This window comes from Neomonachus schauinslandi, chromosome 6 (assembly GCF_002201575.2).
Source record: "Neomonachus schauinslandi chromosome 6, ASM220157v2, whole genome shotgun sequence".
NCBI lineage: Eukaryota > Metazoa > Chordata > Mammalia > Carnivora > Phocidae > Neomonachus > Neomonachus schauinslandi.
The window spans coordinates 117,362,292-117,377,867 of record NC_058408.1 but is presented as its reverse complement, the minus strand read 5'-3'; the positions used below and the strand labels follow the sequence as shown (position 1 = coordinate 117,377,867).

The following is a 15,576-nucleotide window of genomic DNA, read 5'->3' as shown; positions in this document are numbered from 1 at the left end:
ATATGAGTGCCAGAGTGTCAGGTCTTCTGAATTTTAAAGGATATTTATGTTAAGTTTTCCAATCTTTAATGTTAATAACTCATTTAAATTTCCAAATGCTCAGTCTGGTCCAAATAAAGCATATCTGGGAGGCTAGATTCAGTCCATGTGCCTCCAGCTTACAACTCTATAAGGTAAATGAGAAAGCCAACAAGTTTCAACTAATATTTATTGAGCAACTGCTGTGTATCATATTCTGTCTCAGATGCTGGAAATACAAGTCAACAAGACAGGCACAGATCTTGCTTTCAGGGTTTCATCTTAGCATTGACACATTTACTAAAAGGTGGCATTTCTTCATACACAAAAACTGTGTATGAAGGCTGCTTGTAATAAAACCTAACATCAGTGTACCACTTGGGCCAAGCCTCCAAATCCTGTGAACACAGGGTTACATTAAATAAAAATAACAGGTGATGCCAAGAGAGCCAGCCTTCCTAGAACAGAGCTGAGAAACAGCCAGGAAAACGCTAGAACTGTTCTTGACATATTTAACCAGGGCGGCAGCAGTGGAAGGCTCTGGGAAATCATCAGGCTTAGGAGCTAAAGCTCATAGCAGCATCCTATGCAAAACTCACATCGAGGACTTCAGATTTCTGAGTCCTGACATGCTGTTCTAGACGGTAGGGGTCCTCAGAGGAAAGCTGAAAAGTGTCCAGCAAATCGGAGATGCTTCTTGGCACTCCCACATGAGTAATGGGGCTGCAGTGAGCTCTCCCAGAGCCTCGGGTTTGGTAAACAGGCCAGTTCCCCGGCGCTGGGTGTGGTACCCCCGTCATGCTGCAAGAGGTAGCACTAGGGCAATGAAGGAGCCCATTTCTGCCCCAAGAAGGTGAATTTCTAGGGGAAGCAATGAGGGCTGTGGAGCAGAGCCAGCAAAGCAGAGCCTGGGAGAGGGGGCTCTCTGGCGAGGACTCAGGTCTCACAGAGAGGCTAGTAAGCCAACACAGGGTGGGACCTAACCAGGGCTTCTGCCTTCAGGCAGGGAGAGGCAGAGCGCAAGTCTGGTTGTGGCCCATGCCGGGGTGACCGGCTGTCTCTCTCTTCCAGGACTACTTGGACCTGGCCGCGTCCACCCCATCTGACTCCCTGCTTTACGACGACGGCCTCTCGGAGGAGGAGACGCCCCTGGTGGACTGTAATAATGCTCCCCTCCCTCGAGCCCTCCCCTCCACGTGGATTGAAAACAAACTCTATGGTAGAATTTCACATGCATTTACTAGATTCTAGCAACATCGTTCCTCTCTGCACTATCCTTACTCTCTGTAATGCTTTTTAAGAGTGTTTCTGATCTGAATGAAACCAAAGTTCTCCCTGAACCTTTTTATTTGTAAATGTCTGACTTTGCATCCGTTTACATTCGGGCATTTTTGAAACTATGTTTTTTTAAAAGGATGTGAAAATAAGTATAATTACCACACTGCCCGGCAACTTATGATTATGGAGAAGAAAGGGAGCTGGGCAGAACTCTCAGGGGATATTGAGAAGATGATAAATAAGTCGTCTCTGGGGTGGGTATGTATCAAGTCATAGTACTTCTAATTTAACTACTGGGATAAATTTACCCAATCTGGGGAGGCAGTTAATTGAGACAGGAGGAGCCAGCACCACCCTGCCTGCACTGAGGGCACAGCCTGTGGTCACTCCCAGACCCCATCTGGGCGGGCAGGTGGCTCTCAGAGGCCACTCGGTACTAGGGAGCATTGGCCCGCCCGGCCTGAGCCCCGCCCACATGCCCACTATCAGGGAGGACACCTGCAGACTGCTGTTTTCACATCCTTTGCATTACACACTGTCATGACAGTTGTCACTCATGAAGTCAGTGCTAAAAGCTGGAGCAAATGCTTTTGAAAGAACATAGTCTGTGGTGCTGTGGTCTTGCAATGGACAGTAAATATGGTTCTTGCCAAAACTCCTTCTTTTGTCTTTGATTAAATACTTGAAAATTTTTCTGTTTCCTAACTTGATCATTGATTGTTTTTAAATCTTGGAGTTTCAAGCATTTTTCAGCCGAGATTGTTCCTTTTGCATGCCTCCTGAGTCACTGATCCCTTGCTGGCTTTGGGTCTAGCGCTACACGCCATTTGTCCTGTCGACGCTGTGGGGCTCGCCCGCGTGCACCCCTGATTTGGAAGATTCTCTCCTCCGTGGTGGGCTTGGATGGAAGACGAGTAGGCTTCTTACATTAGAGAACTTTTTATAGAAGCTTCCCACTGCAGTAAACCCTTTAATTCAGCAATGCTTTATGCTGTCTTAGAAAAAAGACTTAAACAGGTCAACAAATATTTATATCAGATTTTGGAGTTCGAAGCTCATAAAAAAGGCAAAATTGGTAGTTTCTGTTAAGTTCCAGTTACCAAGAGAACACGTGATCTTTCCCCCAAAACTATAACAGTGTTTTGGAAACCTGGAGCACGAAAGCATTCATATAATTGGCACAGAAACCAGAAAGTTCGGTTTGAACCTCAAAGGGAGTTTTGCCAAGGCCTTACTGTCTGCACATGAAGTTTTGGTTCTTCAGTGCAGAACAAATGATCTGTTTTCATTTTTAGGCATGTCAGACCCGAACTGGCCTGAAGAGAGTCCTGTACCACTCACGAGAGCTGATGGCACTAACACTGTGTGTCCAAGATATGCAAATGATAGTGTATATGCTAACTGGATGGTTTCACCCTCAGCGGCACAATTAACGGACGCATTTGATAGTTAACATTTCTTTGTGAAAGGTAACGGACTCCCGAGGGGAAGAAACATGCCGAGAACGGAAAGTGTGCCAGCCCCTCCTTTGTGCACTTGACACTTGGCTGGTGATTTTCCCTCCTGGCAGATGTAGCCACTGGACCAGAGTTGCAAGTCCAGCCTTTAGTTAGTCCTTCCTCTTTGGCCCTCAGCAGCACCCTGTGTTGGTCCTTGTTCACCAGCGACAACCACACGTTCTGTGCTCACACACGTGGGTGCCTCACTCACTACCTGAGCTGTTTGATTTTTCTGGTTGCCGCCAAACAGGGCAACAAGATTTAAACATGAAGCACACACACCAGAAGGGCAACAGGAAAAAAAAAAAAAAAAAACTGGCCCAAACGACATGTCCTTGCTCAGAACAAGAGCCCAGCAAGGCCTTAGAGTGGGGTCTAAAGCCCCGCCAGGGCTGGGGGGGATGAGGGGACCTCGGGACAGGCCTCCCCTCAGCATTTGAGATCCTGAGAACGGTTTTTTAGAATCATGGCACCTTTTCTTAGGAAGACATTTGATTTTTACCATGATTTAAATGACTCTTAAATGTAGCACAATGGAGAGATTGGCTGCCATATTTGCGATGTAGAGGGGCAGTGTGAGGGGAGAGGGCTCACCAGACACTTTGGTCCCCATCACTGAGTGATCACAGGCCCCTGACAAGAACAGTGTGAAGGAAAGGGGCGTTTGAGTGGAATGGCCTCCGGTCCAAGGATTGCTGACAGCAGACTTGGTTGCTGTGAATCCCACTGCTGCCAGCCTTCAGCGCACCGCACGTCCAGCACCCCAAAAGCAGTGGCTCATCTCACCCAGGAGGAGTGGGTGGGGTTAGTGCTCGGTTTAAAGGGACAATTCAGCCAGTTATATTAGAAGTAACGCTGACAATGACCGAGGACTGCTGTACCTCTGATTACAGTTCTGATGTGGAAAAGACAATGTTTTGGCTCTCATAGAGCTTGTGTGAAAAGGTACGTGTATCCACTCTTTTCTATGTTTGTAACGTGATGCTGCTCTAGGAGGACATTTTTGTTTACTAGATTCTGACCATGACTCATAAGCCTCTTGTCATTCTTCACTGCTTGTTTGCGGTCACGGACACTCAGCACTCCTCCCGTCTTGTGGGGGTGGCTTTTGGGAAGTCTCCAGCAGCTCTTCTTTCTGTAACTTTGCCGGAGAGAGTCAGTTACCAACACCCTGCCTGGTCTTCAGACTTAAAGCATGGTGAGGGACTGACAGTGTCTCATCCAAATACTGTATCTTATAGGCATTTCACAAAAGCAGTAAAATTAGGGCATTTTTGTAGCTTGGATGAGTATGCATCAGAGCCTCACGGGGTGTGTGTATATGCGTGTGCACACAAACCCGGGGAGAGAGCTGGAAAAACACTTACTAGAGCGGTAACGTGGCTTTAGTTGAGGCCATTTTTCAGACACACTGTGGTAAGTTCTTTTAGAAATACCTAGTTGTGGTCAACTTTTGGTTTTCAGTTGTGCTTAATGATAGTCTTATTAAATGCAGAAAAAAAGAATAAACTGTCTCAACTTGTTAAAAAATACCTACTCAATAAGTGCGAGTTGCCACCATAGGTTTGTTATTGGCAGGGTGAGAATTCCAGGTCTAACTGGCTGACCCAGTGATGGGGAATTAACCCTTGACCAGTTATCTAATTGTCTAATCCTGAGTTTTAAAAGCACTCTCACTTACTAGTCCTATTGGACAATTTTCGTATGCATATACACCAAAGTTACTAGGTATTAAGTATTACTGAGTATTAAGTAGCAGTCTGTCCATTATTAAAATTTGTAAAATCTATTTATGAAAGGTTATTAAACCATACCATGTGAATTTGCTTTTGTAATCAAGGTGACTAAGGAAATAATTTCAGTTATGTAAATAAAATCATGTATCATAAAATGTGTAAACTTCTTTTCTCTTTTTAACTTCCTCGCTGGAAACATCAGGTCTCTAATTTTGAAGTTTCCATGTAAGGATTGAACTATCACAAGGACATCTGTTGTGGTCACCACTGAGGAAGTAACAATGCTCAAAGAACTAGGAGGCACTTGGCGATACCTTTGACTCGTCTTGCACGATATGTGTGTGAATAGGTACATTTAGGGTAACTGTTAAAACTCTTCTAATTCTACCCTTCAGGGAATTCCTTCCTTTATGTTTCCTTCCCAAAATAGAGCAGCGGTTATGTCAAGTTCGGGTCTTTTCGGTTCTCCAGCAAATGTGGTTTATTTCTTGAAGCCAGAGTTGGACAGGTGTATGAGAGAGGATGTAAAATGCATAGTCATAACCGTAGGCCCATTACGGTCAGAGGAAACATTTTGAACCACTATGAAGGTTAAAAGACTAAGTGCTTCTGTGTATGTCCTGTTGGGTTAGGAAGGCATTCTCTGAACTCCTCCGCGAATGCCTGGCAGGGAGCAGGTGGGCCAGTTGACAAACACAAGTCGTTACCAACATAAATCTGATTTATGGTTGTGTCGTGCGATAGATGCTTAGGGCCCATGTTGTTTTCCCACGGGCATATGTACACACGTGCACACACACACACACACACACACGAGCTGCTCCTGGCCCCCGGAGCTCCAGCTCCTGGCCCGCAGCACCCATTTCTGCTCTTGGTGTCCTCCTTCAATCTGGATCATAGGAACTGGAAGTAAATGTAATTTCTAGGGTGAACTATTTGTTACATTCTTTTCCTCTGAATGTTTAGAAACCCATGCTGAGAAAAGCTAATACTAAAAGCCCCTTTTTCAAGAGCACTGAACTTCCATCAGGAGTGTTTGTGTGTTTGGTTTATTTGTCTTAAAAAGCACATTTCTCCACCAACTCCCACAAAGGATGCTTTCCCACCATAAGGCCAGCTTACTTTAAGGGTGGAAATTTAGTTGAAGATAATGTCTGAGAATGGGGCTTTGACAAATACTTCATATATAAAAGAAAATTCAAAGGAAAAGCATAAGCTTCCCCAGTATAAATAAAGCATTTTTCCCCCAGTTAATGGTTTCCTCTCCTCCTTTGAGCATATTCACATGTAGCATATTTAGCAGGTGGCATTTAGGGTCGTTCTAGAAGGTGCCTACGAAATCCTGCCTCCGTGGCCCCGGAAAGACCTAGCCTTGGTCTGAAGGCCAGTGCAGCAGTCAGGGGGCTTCCTCATCCCTTCGGCATGAAGATATGTGCAGAGCTTATCTGCTGCTCTTGCCCTCATACGAACAGAAAACACCCCTCTCCACTGAGGCCACCTGCTCTGTTCTCATCTCTCCTCCACAGGCAGCAGGCTTGATGACCTTGTTAGAACTGTAGGGATTCACAGGAAGGATTCTTAGCTGACATCATGAAAAATCAGAACCTCTGTGTAGAGCATTTTTCAACGTGGAACCCCTCTCCATGTCTGCAGCCAAGGCCCCGTGGGTGGCAGTGCGGCGGCAGGGAGAATACGCTTCACGCCCAGGGTTAAGGGGCACACACTATCAGGGCCCAGAAGAAGTCACGGTTAATCTTTGCCACTCAGGTTTTGATGGCTGTGTCAAGCGATGAGATATTTTTGCAGATGTTTCTAGGATGTGCTAAATCACAAGACCTGGCCAACCAACATCTCTCAACGGGAGCCCGGGCCCAGAGTGATGACACGGAGGCCATCGACAGGAATGTGGTGACCACAGGAACATCGGTGTCACAGGGAACTGGGCCAGGCAGCATGGAAGGAGTCACAGCCCGAGACCACCCCAAGCACTGCGATGTCAGGAGTTCTGTAGTCCACACCAGGAGGCACCATAATCCTGCATCCTTTCAGAGGACAATGAGCAATTCAAGTTCAAAGTTAGCATGAGCAAGCTAGGTAAGTACATTCCAAAACTAAAAAAATACAAGAACAAAAAAAAATTTTTTTGAGAAGGAAATCATTTTGATATTTCATACACAGACAATATTTGCCATGAAAAGGGTCAATTTCGTGAATAAAAATGTGATGTTCATTTTAAGTGTCCCTGTTTCTGTTTATCTTGGTCAATTTTGTAAACAGTGCCAGAGTAAGCCATACGCTTTTTGGCTGTTCTTATTTCTCACCTCCGCGCCAGTCCTTTTCTGCACCTGTCATTCCCCCCGTGGAGGAAAGTCATTCCTGTGTGTCAGAAAGGGTCTAGCCCCGGAGAAGGAAGAATGCAAGGCTGCCTCTTGCTAACTGAGGCAAGGGACTTAGCCCGGAGGACTGCAGGGAGTCCACACGGTACCTGCGTCACAGTCCCTGTCCTCAGACGCTTCTCTCAACAACGGCCTATGATGTGCTGCATGTTTTGTGCCTCCTGAGAGTTTTAAAGAGCTTGAAATTTTTCCTGGAGGTTCTGTGCCCACAGGGCCTGGCAGGCCAGGTGCATGCCAAGGGTTTGGGGGACTTCCTAAGTGTGTGGAAAGAAGAGATTATCAGAAATGATTTTTAAGAAAAGGAGTGACACAGGATGCAAGGATTCTGGTCTCTCATAAGATAGTCATTGAAAGAAGTAAAAGAAGTATTGTGGTAGGAAATTGTATTTTTTAAGACAAGTCCAATTACCTATAATCTTTAGTTTCATAGAAATAAGTAAAGACCATCCAAATGAGAATGAGCAGAGGTTACTTATTCTGAACTTGCTATAGTAAGGGAGTCAACCACCATCACTTGCTTTTGACAGAAACTCAAACACGGGCAGAGGAGAGAAAAGCTTTATAGTAAAAAAAAAAGGAGGTGAGGGAGGGAGACTTCAGGCATGTTGTGATTGGAGGTTGTTGGCATGGGGAAGCTGGAGATTGGCTACCTAGAAGCCGGGCATCTTCTGGGATTTGCTTTGGGAAATACACTTGGCTTTCTCTGGTTGGTCCTGATTTGGAAATAGCAAAAGTGGAGAAATTAACAGTCATTGACCAAGCCCTGACCATTCCGGGCTGGTTCCTGCAGAGGTGTGGGTCAGAGTTTCTCAGTTCACATGTGGGTCTGATCATTGTCTGTTTGCATGTTCAGTCTCTCAGTCCTCCTTTCTGATCATTTTCTTGCTTGTGAGAAGTTGGCGAATTTAGGGAAGTCTAGAAATCCAGATTTTCACCACTTTGTGGTGAGATCGATTGTCCGGTCATCTCCATGGCCAACTGTATCATGAGGTCTTCTCAACCTTTCTGTTGTATCATCATGGGACCATCTGATGAGGAGGTAGCTGTGCAGAAGCATTTCAGACCCTGGATAGAATACAGTGGACCAGTATCACGACCACTGTAACAAAAATAAGAACAAGAACAATTAATAACCTCTGTAAGATGCTTTGAACCCAGAACCCTAACCCAGGCCAAGAATAAATTCCATATAGGTTATGAGGGTCAACCTTACAGAGCAAGTAGCTTTTGCTGTTAAGGCACTATATAGCCTGCCCCACCTTCCCTGTGTCCCTGATCCAAGTACAATATTAGGAATGGCACATGCCATGACTAACCCACATGAAATTTAGAACAACATAACTGTCTCTTTACAGCTTCTCCAGTGTTGATTTAAGGTAGTAATCAATTTGTGCTGTATGAGCAGTTTCAGGGAGAAAATTAGCTGTTTGGCGTGATGATCTGCAGAGTGTTTGCTTTAGCTTCAACATTGTCTCTTTTTGCATGGTTCTCGAACTTCATAATAGCCACCTTTGTAGTAAACAGAGTGCATATAAAAATTGCTTAACTTGCTGTCCATTTTTGTGGGGGTTCTAGCATCCCAAAGTCGTGTAGTACTCCAAAAGCATATTTCCTATCTATGTATATGTTTACTCTCTAGTCTTTGGCTAGTTAACAAGCTCTAGTAAATGCAATACATTCTGCCATTTGGACGGATTTTACCTCAGGAGAGGACTATATTCTAAAGGAGATCTTCAATTAATGATAGTATATGCTACTTGATAACTTCTAGCTTCAAGAATGATCCATCAGCGAACAGGATTAGCTCGGAGCTCTCAATATGAGACTATAATACATGTGAGTAAGGTAAAGAGATCCCAAATTATCTGAGTTAAAATCATCACTAGGCTTCCCTTCTTCTGATAGAGGAAGGAGAGTGCCTGGATTCAGGGTGTTGTAGCAGGAAATAGTACCTGAGAGGGAGAGAGTAATAGAATTTCATAAGAGGTTAATCAGCTGGCTGAGAAGTGCTGTGTTTCCAGTCAATAGTAATGTCTCTACTTCAGGAAGAATCATGAGGTCAAGCAAGGAGCCTGGAACTAGCTCGGCAGAAGCATCAACAAATTTTGTAGCAGAGCATTTACCCTAACACTAGGGGGGTAAGTCTTTACGGCTTGTCAAGGGAAGGCTATAGTAAATGATGGGTTTTGGATAATTCCTATGAAACGCCAAGGGCTTGTCCAGATTGCTCTTGTACAAATAGGCAAAAGGGCTTTCTCTTGTTTCACATGTCTAGGGAAGGAGGCCATTGAGGAGCCACCTGCAGGTTCCAGAAAGCCTGTTCATATTTGAGCTCCCAGAGGAAATACTCTCTTACTAAGAACTTAGTTCATAAAGAGGTATCAAAATCACAGAAAAATTTAGCACCAATTGTCTGCAAAATCTAGTTAAACCTTTAAATCCTCTCAAATGTCATTTTTTGAGGGGTCTACCATAGATTTGAGTAGTTTTTAGTCTATCAGAAGACAATGTTTTCCCCCTTCTAGATGGATCATGCCCTAAATAATAGACTGCATTCTAGCAAAATGGTAATTTATCTTTTGAAATTTTATGACCCTCTTCTTCTAAGGCTGAGGATAAGTAAATGGACTCCTTTTTCTCTGAGCAGAATAGGAGATCATCTACATAGCATGTCATAACAATCACAAGGGAAATGTAGATCATTTAAATCTTGATTAACAACCTGGGAAAAACAGCGGGGCACTTCAGCGAACCCTGGGGGCATGACTGTCCTTCAGGACAGTTGTCCTCCCCAGGTGAAGGCAAGAAAGGTACTGTCATCTTTCAAACATATTCAAAAGACAAATATTCTTGTGATTCCATTCACATGAGGTACATAGAGCAGTCAAATTCATAGAGACAGAAAGTAGAATGGTGGTTGCCAGGGGCTGGGAGAAGGAAAAGTGGGAAGTTAGTGTTTACAGGGAAGAGTTTCAGTGTGGGATGATGAGAAAGTTCTGGAGCTGGATAGTGGAGCTCGCTATACAACAAAGTGAATGTACCTCATGCCACCAAACTGTATACTTAAAAATGGTTAAAATTATAGGTTTTATGTTATGGAGATTTGCTATTAATATGTACAAAAAATTATTAACTGTCCTGTTCTAGAATCACACTGTAAAAAGCTGAGCAGAGATTCACTACAGCCAGTGGCTTCAGCAAGTGACTCACAGGATGATATGTGGGTTAGAAAGTGAAGAATAACAATTTTGTTAATGGCCCTGAGGCCATTCTTTACTGCCAGGATGGGCATATTATAAGGGCAGGGTATGAGAAGACCTTTGGATATAAGGCTTTCAACTATAGGTTTGATCCCTTCCTTTGCTTCTGATTTCAAGGGATATTGAGAAAGTTTGGGTAATGGTTTGGTAGGTTTTCTCTAAACTTCAATAGGTTCTGCTCCAATTATTTTTTTCTATTATGGTAGAATTTTTAGAATATAAAGTGTCAGGTACAGTGTCAAGAAAATTATCTGGGTGTATGTATCAAATATAATGGAGAAGACAAAAGGTATATCCAGAGGAGAATCAACTTGCTTCTGAATAAAAGGATCCTGTGGAATCTCACAAATAGTCCCAAGTAGTGTGGTGTGCATTTAATATCGCAGAATAAGTTTCTCCCTATTACATTTGCAGAGACAATGTCACAGAGCAGGAAGTAATGTTTGTCAATCAAGGGCTCAATGCTTACAGTTACGATCTAGGAAATAGAGAAAATCTGTGGGTTATTTGAAATGCTTACCATCTGCCATATGTTTACTCCCAGGAAAAGATTGAGCATAAGTGGCAGGGTTTAATACAGAAAGAGGAGCACCTGAATCTACCAGAAATTGATAAGGTTGCCATCTAGAGTGGGTAGAATTGACCCCCCCCCAAAAGATATGTTCAAGTCTGTACTTCCACAGCCTGTGAATTTGACCTTATAAGGGTCTTTGTGGATGCAATCAAGTTAAGATGAAGTCATACTGCATTATGGTGGCCCCTAATCCAATGAGTGGTACTCTTCTAAGAAGAGGGAAGTTTGGACACAAGGAGGACACAGGGGAGAATACCATACGCAGATAGACGCTGGTCTGGAGAGAACCCCAAGCTCAGGTGTGTGAACCAGCTTGAGCAACAGGGTTCTAGGGCCCATGCCAGTGTTCTGTCCTATGATTCTCCGTATGTTAAACAACACTTTTAGAAAGCACAGAAACAGACAGCAAAAGGGGATGAAAGGAATGGACTGACTCCATCAAAGATGCTGAACAAATGGGAATCAGTAACAAAACCAGATTCCCAAACTGAGACTAAACAGCCAAGGAACCCAATGCAAAGCAAGAAGAGATCAGACCCAGTGCCAATTTACCATATCCTTATAGACTTGATAAACCAAGAACGGCAAGGCACAAGGGGCCTCTGTGAATACCATGCCTGATTGAAGGCTGTGGTCTGAGGCAATAAAGCAGTGAAGACCATATCTTGGTGGTGCCACTAGGAAAACTGTGGAAACAAAGAATGGCCCAAATGAGAATAGGCAAAGGCTACTGAGAGCTTGCTATAGCAAGGGAGTCAGTCCCCATCACTTTCATTTGGCAGGAGCTCAAAAGCAGGCTAGGGGAGTGGGAAAGCTTTGTAGTTAAAAAAAAAAAAGCCTCAGAGTGGAGATTACTGGGGAAAAAACTACATTCTTCTGATATTAATATACCACAACAGTACTTAAGTATTTTTCTCATGATTTATTTTATGCATATCACCCGTTATCTGCCACAGAACTTGAATTATGCATTATTGCCTCTCCAAATTTAAATTATACATTTAGTATTTGATTTAGCAATTCAAAAAATAATAAAAAGCTAACAATGTAAATCCATTGATGGTAGAACCTCAATTATTTTAAAAACAACAATGCTAATGAAGGATTCAAATAGCAGTTTACAAGAAGTGACCCTAACCCTAACCCCACTGTCAGTTTCATGTCAGTTCCTGTCCTGGGAGAGCCTCTGCAGTTTTCTCTCTGAGTTTCTGTTTTCTCCACTGTAAACTGAGGACCATAACCTACTCCATAGGGATGTCAAGAGGTTTAGAGGGGTTAAAACGGAGGGAGCACTGGGAGAAGCACCTGCTGCTTGTGCCAGACGTGGCTACACAGCATGATCAGTAAGGGAAGGGTAGGATAAAGGAAGAAAAACAAATGTTATAAATAAAAAGAAAACCCAACACTTAAAAGGCTAGTGGAGGTAGACAAAGAATACAATGTTTAATGTGGAGGGGAATGGTTCTGTGCATTGCAGCACAATGGGAGGTGAGACTGTTTTGCATCTAGTTAGTGGAAGTAGAGACTTATCTTGCTATTACTTTGGCCCCCACTAGAGGAAAGTTAGAGCTGTAGAATTCACCAGTCTTCATTCATTCACACATCTGTGGATATGCAGTGAGCATGTATAATGGGTCAGGCCCTGTGCCTGGCTTAGGGGTACCTGAGAGATAAGGAGAGGCCGTGTCCCTGCCCTAGGGGAGCAGATAGTCTCATCCAATTTAAAGTGTCTAGGGACAGCAGAAAGAAGAGAACAGCCTAAGCATTTGCCATTATTGGATATGAGACTAGAGAACAAGGTCCAGATACTCCTTTTTCTGTAGACTTCCTAAGGGCCATCAGCAGGAATGTCAGGTACAGGCTGATTACAACGTCTTAACTAACAATATGTAGTGGATTTAGACTTGGATTGAGGGCTTCAAAGCTGCCAGCCTGGGAACATAATCCCCTGACAGTTCAGTGGCCTGCCATTTATATTTACTTGCAGTAACGCCTTAAGTATTTAAAGAACTTCTGTCTTACCCTCTTAAATCACCAATGCTGTGCTCTGTACCCACTCTCTAATTCTCCCACGAGAATTTACATTTGCATTTACACTCCCAAGTTGGGTCCTCAGGCCTACAGACAAAAACACCCATGGCAGGCTTAAACACTAGATAACTAAGTTACACTAAATAGACTCACACAAGGCTGATCACCATATTAGAGCATAACGAGGCATCCAAACAGAAAGCTTTATTATGTCAGACAGTAAACTTAATCATTCATGCCATTTGCTCCAGAGGCATGAGATTCTGGATAAAGGAGGTTCTGGATAAGGGAGAGATTCTGGATTATGAACACATAATCCTTGTGTGTTCTTACTTTAATCAATTCAATTCACATTTATTGAATACTTCCTATGTGCAAAGTAGTGGTAGATGAAAAAGACATGGTCCTTATATTCACAAGGTCACAGACCCATGGAATCTATGACTAGATGAATTATTTACTCTTGGGCCAGGTTGAGGGAAGGAGTGTTAAAACTGTAAACATTTACAGTTGCTCAGAAATGACATGAGAGAAGAATGACACCTTGATATTAGGAAGAGGCTGGACATCCAGCAAGCCTGGTTTAGAAGTAGGCTATCCACTCTCTTACCGGTGGGATTTCCCACAAGACATATCTGAGGAGAACATCTGTGTTAAAGACATCCCAATAACCATCGTCCAATGAAGACAGCTGTGATTAGGAGCAAATCCTCCCTTCTAGGAATGCCACTTCTACAGGATGCATCCCATAGTCACCCCAGTCTTTTGATCTAACTAATGTACTTAATGGTGACCGTGAGTCCAACTGCCTGCCACCTGCCGGGCAGAGTGCCAAACACTTCAGACACAAATGTTAATTGCATTTAACCCTCATAACAACCTTAGGAAGCATATGCTGTTGTTACTGTCCCTACAACACAGCTGAGGAAACAGGCTAAGAGAGGCTAAGTGTGGTAACCTGCCAAGGTAGCCACTAAGGAAAGCAGAGCCTGGTGGGAAGCAGACCCCAGAGCCGCTCTTACCACCTCCGTGTCCTGCCCAGACACAGGCAGGGGCTGGTGCTACCTGACATCCCCTCCCCTGCTCAGGCCATCACTCCCCAGGGCAGGACAAAGTGCCTTGGGGGATGTTCTGAAATAAGCAGTTGAGTGGAAGGGATGTTGGGGAGGGCTTGCTTTTTTTCCACTCACTAAAATCATACAGTGTCAGATCTCAAGCCATCTTCCACAATGTCTACCTCGTTTCACATAACGAAACCCAGATCCAAAGTAATGGAATGGCCAGTGGCAGCCTGGGAGGGGAGGGCCAGTGGCAGCCGGGACTTCCTCACTGGGGGCCTCACGCGCAGCCCAGCACACTCGAGGATGCTGGGACACCTCTGGCGACCTGTCAGTCCTTAGCTCAGTGCCCATGAAGGCACTCTTCGCCCCTTCGGGCTCCCAGGACCGGGGTTCCGGGCAGAACTGCGCTGCCATCCTCGGCTAAGTCCCTCCCTCTCTCTAAGTCAGCGGTCCGCTGGAGCTGGTACTCCTGTCCCTGCAGACCCTTGTTCCGGCAAGAACGGTTTTCTGCCTGGGGCGCTCTCCCAGTCTCCACAAATCGTTTTTGGAGCTACACACACATCTTTTAAACAGATAATCGATTAATCACTACTGTATGCCAATTACTGAGCTTCCCAAACCTGGCACTGGGCGCGGGCGGGAAAGTGGGCGGAGCTAGGGCGGGGCTGTCGGGGTTGGGTGTGGGCGGGGCGGGGCAGGCGCGCGCCGCGGCGGCAGCCTCATTTCCTCACGCGCGCCGGAAGTGGCTGTTGTCGGCGCGGTGGCGTGTGGTGGGTTGTTAGGCGGTGGTAACGCCTGTGTGCGAGGCGCCGCCGGGTATGCCCGCGGCCGGGGAGGAGGCGGCGGGGCGGCGGGGCTGCAGGGCGGCGGTGGCCTTGCGCGGACTGGTGAGCGCGGTGAGTACCCGGCCCCACCCGGCCTCTCCTGCCCGCGGCTCTCGCGGCTCGGGCCGGGGCAGTGCGGGCGCCGGGGCTCGGGCGGAGGGCTGGGGTCCCTGTCCGGGTCGGGTCACTTCACGGACGAGCCCGCCGGGGGGCCCTGTCCGGATGGGGTCGCCTCCTGGACAAGCCCCCGGGAGGCCGCTGTGGTGTCAGGAAAAGTCACAGTTTTTCGGAGCGGTTTGAGTTCTCTTTTGAGAACGATGCTGTCAGAGGACCGTTGGTTTGGGTGTTTTTTATTTTTATCACTTTTTTTTTTTTAATCTAACTCACCACCCTCTCTGCATCTCTCAGTGCATAAACTTTGTAGTCAGCTGTTACCACTTCATGGCGTTAAAGTAGTATTCTCTTGACAGCAGCCCCTCGCTGTATCTGCCAGACACCAGGCGCCTTTATGTAGGAATTAGTGGGGCCGAGGAGACTACAGGACAGGGAGCCTCTTGCATTTTCAGTCTTCATCTGGAAAATTGCGCTATTCCTGAACAGCTTGCGGAGGAATAATCTGTAAACGCAATAGTGATGCTTTTATTTGTGATGACATTATTGGCAGAATGAAAATTTAATTACAAATCTGAATCTTTTATCCTTCAGCCTGTTCTTGAGATTTATATGCAGTGTCTGGACATTTAACCTCATTGAAGGTTCTCAGGAGCTGGGTCTTAATTTCTGGTGGAATTAATGTTGTCTTTAAATGTTGTATTAAAACAGTGTTTCCAAACTTGGAGGTGGGAAACCAAGTATTGTATGACTCCGAATGTTAACCTTCATTTTGTATTATTATTCTG

General features: G+C 45.1%; 2 protein-coding genes across 3 annotated transcripts in view; both read left to right on the top strand.

Annotated features, from left to right (window-relative positions):
• RET (ret proto-oncogene) overlaps positions 1-2,749 on the top strand; it is a 49,986-nt gene extending 47,237 nt beyond the window's left edge. Inside the window, 2 exon segments of the mRNA XM_021699972.1 lie at positions 1,090-1,237; positions 2,592-2,749. Coding sequence (XP_021555647.1) covers positions 1,090-1,237; positions 2,592-2,749 — 306 coding nt within the window.
• An 11,984-nt stretch (positions 2,750-14,733) lies between these two features.
• Positions 14,734-15,576, top strand: part of CSGALNACT2 (chondroitin sulfate N-acetylgalactosaminyltransferase 2) — a 45,550-nt gene continuing 44,707 nt past the window's right edge. For both annotated transcript variants that reach the window (XM_021700063.2, XM_021700065.1), the window contains exon 1: positions 14,734-14,749. The gene's annotated coding sequence lies outside the window, so the exon portion shown is untranslated. The remainder of the gene's footprint in view (positions 14,750-15,576) is intronic.